The sequence below is a fragment of the Andrographis paniculata genome, unplaced genomic scaffold, assembly GCF_009805555.1.
Source record: "Andrographis paniculata isolate CXL003 unplaced genomic scaffold, ASM980555v1 Contig59END, whole genome shotgun sequence".
Classification (NCBI taxonomy): domain Eukaryota; kingdom Viridiplantae; phylum Streptophyta; class Magnoliopsida; order Lamiales; family Acanthaceae; genus Andrographis; species Andrographis paniculata.
The window spans coordinates 1,867,906-1,873,905 of NW_026137594.1; the positions used below are offsets into that span (position 1 = coordinate 1,867,906).

General features: G+C 34.4%; 1 protein-coding gene across 1 annotated transcript; it reads left to right on the forward strand.

Moving 5' to 3' along the window:
• Window positions 1-496: 496 nt before the first annotated feature.
• On the forward strand, window positions 497-4,906 carry LOC127258303 (uncharacterized). Its single transcript, XM_051285101.1, has 7 exons — window positions 497-790; window positions 1,353-1,475; window positions 2,203-2,403; window positions 3,333-3,429; window positions 3,889-3,992; window positions 4,261-4,312; window positions 4,483-4,906. The coding sequence occupies exons 1-7, from the start codon at window positions 573-575 to the stop codon at window positions 4,705-4,707; spliced, it is 1,020 nt and encodes a 339-aa protein (XP_051141058.1). The 5' UTR covers window positions 497-572; the 3' UTR covers window positions 4,708-4,906.
• The last annotated feature ends 1,094 nt before the right edge of the window (window positions 4,907-6,000 follow it).

The following is a 6,000-nucleotide window of genomic DNA, read 5'->3' on the forward strand; positions in this document are numbered from 1 at the left end:
TTATAATTTTTGTCTAAATATTTTTTTTAGCTAAAATTTGATTGACTTCTGTTTAGGAAAGTTACCAAAATGGATTTATAGTTATTTATCATTTTTGTTCGAAAACTTATTTGCATTCTACACTACAAAATATTATTTATATGCTATATAAAAAAAAAACTTATAAAAAAAGGAATGATAATTAATCATCATATATATATATATAACTAAATTCATATAATTTCTTAATTCTATATGTTAAATAAAAAATACTACTTTACTATCAATTTTCACATATGCTACCAATTGCACAATTTACTTGGTTGTTGAAAATACAAAATGAATAATGAAGAGTGTTTTTATTTTATTTTATTTTATTATTTTTTACATCATACAGACGGAATAGTACACGCCCCAAACAAACACACTGCATTTACAAGTTTACCCTTATACGATCTGACGTGGCGACAGGAACAGTGTGGAAGTATATCCGCCGATCTTCATCAGCTTCTTCTTCATCAAATAAATTACTGTCATTTCCATAGCCTTAATTAGGGTTTCGATCTTGAGTTGCTCCCTTTGTTGCTGTCTACATGGCCGGAATCAGGTTGCCACCGGAGGAATCCGACGTCTCTCAGGCTGCGCGTCAGGTTGCAGCCGTCGATCTCATCTCAGATGATGACCGCTCCGTCGCCGCGGACTCGTGGTCCATCAAGAGCGACTACGGCAGTACTCTGGACGACGAGCAGCGTCACGCCGACGCTGCGGAAGCTCTCTTAGCCGCTGCTTGTCGCGCCCCCTCCGACTACAGGTCATCTCTCTTTCATTAGACTGATTTCGTAGTTTTGTTTGATCGGGAATGTATGCCCATCTATGTAGCCGTAGATTGAGAGGATTAGTAGTTTTTATGTATACTAATGTTACTCTGATTTTCAAATTATGCAAAATTTAGCGGATTTCAACGAATTTCGGTAACTTTGTTGTTTTAGGTTTTCATTCTTTGAGCTGATACTGCGGAGTGCTAATTTGGATATAAGGCATTGCGTTTGTTGTAAAGGCTACCTATTGGGATGTGTTGTTTCGAATCTGTGGTTACTTGTGTTTTGTGGATTTTGATAGTTTTAGGTTAAAATAATTAATGTATGTTTCGAATCTGTGGTTTCTTGTGTTTTGCGGATTTTGATAGTTTTAGGTTAAACTAATTAATGTATGTTATATCTTGATTGGATTATGGGTGATGGATATAGATCTTTTTTCGAGGAAAAATAGTAAATAGATAGCACAAAAATAGTTTGAAATTTAAGTAAACAAACCCTCTGATGTTTGGTTTGGATGATTCCTTGAGGTAATTTAAATGTCTCTGTGTCGAGCAGTTCTGATAAAGAAGAGCCAGATGCCGAGCTCTCATCAATGCTTGGTCTCCAGAGTTACTGGGATGCTGCCTATGCAGATGAACTGGCAACTTTCCGGGAACATGGCCATTCTGGTGAAGTGTGGTATGTCTCGACTTTTGTGTTTTACATGGATGAATTGATTTCTTTTGGTGCTTGTGGAGTTTTTGTAAGTATATATTATAATATGATATACATTCATTACTTTATTCTCATAAATAGGCTGAATTTTAGAATAGCTGTACGAATAAATCTGTATATAATTTCAATAGGATTCCAGATCTCAAAACCATCAGGAAATCCTAGCTCATGTATAATCATCAAATTGGTAAAGTACCATACAGATGGAAACAATCGACACATCAAGAGCAAAATCTGAATGGGTTATTATATACTGTATTTGTTTCCCTTCTCTAGAAAACATTTCTCTATGCTGACCTACATAGTTTTTTTAGAGGGTTGAAGAATTTTATTGGCCATGCTACTTTTATCTGTATTTTTGGGCTTTCAGCATATGTGACTGCAGTGGATTTAGTCTACAGACTTTCAGCCTTAAGTCCTCTGTAGTTCCACTGTATCTAGGCTATCATGAGATTATGCGTATATGTTTCTGCGCTATTACTCTGTTTATTATGGTTCAAACTTAAGCAGTTGAGAAAGGAATTTCAGATGTTCAGTGTTTTGCCCACAAAAGAACAGCTTAAATAGATAATAAACAGAATGAAAAGGTATTGCATTTACTACTCTCTTTAGCTGCTGTTGGTGCCTTTCTGTTGAGGTTATTTGCACATAACTTTTATCCGATGCTAAGGTTATTGCCTTCTATTTTTAGGTTTGGTGCTGATGTAATGGAAAATGTTGCCTCCTGGACAAAAAATTTATGCCTTGAACTTTCTCAGAATCCCTTGCCAAACGATGTGGCTAACACAAACTGTTCTACTGGTGTACAACCTGATAAAGACCTATCTGGCTGGAGTGTTTTGGATGTTGGAACTGGTAACGGCTTGCTTCTGCAGGAGCTTGCTAAGCAGGGGTATGGATAGCTTCAGATATCAGGATCTTCTTGTTAAAAGTTTGTCTAAAATTTTCGATGCCAATATTATATATATATATATATATGATGTACTTCACTTTCAAAGGCTTAATGGTGAGTTTTACATTATATTCTACTTGTTGTGAAGTCTCTGTCAATTACAGGAGAGTCTGTCAATGTCTACTGTGAGATTGGTGCTGTTTTGAATTTTTTTCTTGTTATTAGATTATTGTGCTTTTGCCATCATCCTAACGATTGCACATGCAATTTCTTATTAATATTCTTACAGTAGGTCACCCCCAATCTGTTGAGAAGGCATATTAATCAATATCTATCCTATCAATATGTATGCATTAGTACTTTTGATTTATTTATTTTATGCAAGGCAGATGAGAAATAATACAGTACATAGCTTGTCATTCCACAAACTTGGATTTTCTTCAGTGAAAAAGTGTTCACTCAAGGAATTATTGCATTTGACACTCACTTGATTCAGAATAAGGTCTATCAGATTGCTTTTCATAGGTGTTATTGGGACAACTTTATATTCTATGATATAAACTAAACAAGCTGTTGCATAAATTTTTAACATCATAATTGCTTCCATCCAAGGTCCCCAGCTAATGATGGCTGGAGCTTTATGATCCATGTGACATGGTCATTGTTTCAAGTTCGTTTCTGTTACATGGTGGTTTGGGGACTATGAATAACCACTGTGTATCTTATTTTCTACCTATACTTTAGTTCACTGTTCACTCTAGTGTCTGGTTGTAGTGATGCGCCTACTGAAGCTAAATTAGAATTCATTATATTTATAAATGTGTATTACTTGTTTTCTGATTTACATGAGCTGAAAATTTATTGATTTTTCTTTGGTTGATTTGACTGTTGTTTCGAACATGCTTCTGAATATGGTATCATGAACTTAGGTTCTCAGATCTCACCGGAACTGATTACAGTGAAGGAGCAATTGATTTAGCTCGAAGCCTTGCTGATCGTGACGGTTTCTCCAATATTAAATTCTTGGTATGTTTCATGTCTTATTCCTATGATCCTACTTTTGTTGTCAAATGATCAATGTTGCACTTTTTAACTTGAGAAGACCATTTCTGCGTGTGAGAATGAGATTTACTGCTCATGACTTTTAACTTTATGTTTCCAATGTAAAAAATTGCCATATTTTGATAAGACCATTTCTGCGTGTTAGAATTAATGTGATATGTAAATAAGATAAAAAGGATATAAATCTCTTTATTTGAAGTCCTCTCATTTGACATTGTAACATAAACTAAAATAAACAAAACTTAAATGTAGATATTGGTGTATGGATAGACCAATTCAGAGATCAAATGCTTTCACATAAAGCCTTTTTCTTTACTTATAAGGCACCGCAATGAATTCCTTGACCAGTGGATTTACTTCATTCTTGTCATACTGCAGCTCTAATTTATCAATGTGCTTCTTGTATGCTGATTTGATATCCAGGTTGATGATGTCCTTGACACAAAAATAGACCGGAAGTTTCAGCTTGTTACCGATAAAGGAACACTGGATGCTATTGGATTGCACCCCGATGGTCCTATCAAACGGTAGCAAATATGATCTTGGGCTTTTTTTATCATATGCAAGCAATTTTTATCTTAAAAAATTATTCTTTGTGTTATAATTTGCATCACTTTCTTCCTCTTTTCCCTGCAACATAAAGTATCGTTTGTGTCTGAAACTGATAAACAAATTATTATTCTTTGTGTTATATGTACAATAGAAGACTACAGTTGATGCGAACCTATAGTAATATCACGTTTGCCTAGCTGGTTACGACTGTGAAACTTCTGACAATGCCTATTCTCTTTACAGGATTATGTATTGGGACTCCATATCTGGGCTTGTGGCGTCTGGTGGGTTATTGGTGAGCATCTTTCTTGCATATTATACTCTTGACCCCACAACAGTCGCAGTTTCTTTCAATTTCCATTTTTCTGAAATATTGGCTCCTACATACTGTTTTTTGTTTGTCACAGCTTCCTATACGTAACTCTATTGTTTGTCAATGCTTCTTATATCCGCACGATTGGTTAGGTTATTACATCATGCAACAGCACTAAAGATGAGCTCATACAAGAGGTGGAGAACTTCAATCAAAGAAGGAACAGCGCGCCTCAAGAACCAAACATTAATGCGAACCCCGAGTCTACCAGTGAGACCATATTCCAATATGTGGATCACATTCGCACATATCCAACATTCATGTTTGGTGGCTCGGTCGGATCCCGTGTAGCAACTGTGGCATTTCTCAGAAAGTGATTTCCCCACGACGGTACAATGATTCCCGATCCCTATCCCTTTCCCGAGGATATATATATATATATATATGGCATTTTGTTGGTGAATTTGGTCTCTGGATTAGCAAACAAGCAGGAAGTTTTTCATCATCATTTGGTGTGTATTCAAAATTACTGTTGTAGAAAAAATTGTTTGCACTAAACACAGGCGTTGGTTTTAACTATTGCTGCAACTATTTCTTCGAATATGTTGCATAAAATACATGCGAAATACCGCATTGTAGCACTTGTACAGGTGAAGAAGGGCCGGAAATCACTGATTTAAATGAGCCCAGATCGAAACTAGATAGAGGCAAGATGTGCACGCGAAAACCGGGAGGCTGAAAGTGACAGCAAGAGTAACTATGAACTGAATCAATGGTTGTTGTTCTGGTTCTTGATCCTCGATGACATTCTGATAGTTCCAGCCCTGTTCGACTAGGTAACATCTTTCGAGCTGTGCTTTGTTCTTGGCTTCTTTTATTCTCTCCCTCAACACCCATAAATTGTCGTCTGCGATGTATTCTGATCTCCCTGAATGGATATTATAACCCGAGATAAGGCACCGGACATAGACAAGAGTGTTATTTATGGAGTCGTTTGTTTATACATATGGATAGTCGATCAAATTTGAAATGGAGATTTTGCAATCGAAACATAAAGAATAGTCGACATTTTTTTCGATTAATATTGTTGAAAAATATAATATATATCTAACTTATATATATGTCAAATTAAAAATACAAAATTATACGTTCAAACTTTATTGTTGATTGAGGGAAATTTTACATCTAAAACACGGTAATATGCACACACACTCATAGATATCAATGAATTGAGGCTTTACTATACATTTCATATAATATTTTTTTTTTTTTTTTTTTTCAGTTTCTTTAGTATACAATTTATGTAATTTTTTTTTTATAAAATTATATTACTTCCATTATAATTATTTGTTAGTTTTTATTTAACAGGACTTTTTGTGTTATAATTTTAATAGTTTTATGTATATTTCATTTGCTCTTTTTTCTGTGTATGAAGAGTATAAAGTAAAGAAAATTACAAATATTTTTGGATATTTTGAAATAAAAATAATAGCAAACAAATTAATTTGGATTGATTGAGTTTAATTATCTCTTACAAAACCTTATGATCAAACTGCTATGTAAATACAAACAAAAGGCAAATACACTCAAGTTATGGGTTAATAATGTAAGTAATATTTTTACACAACAAATTTCCATAAATATGTGTGTGTAATGATTAATTAGTAATT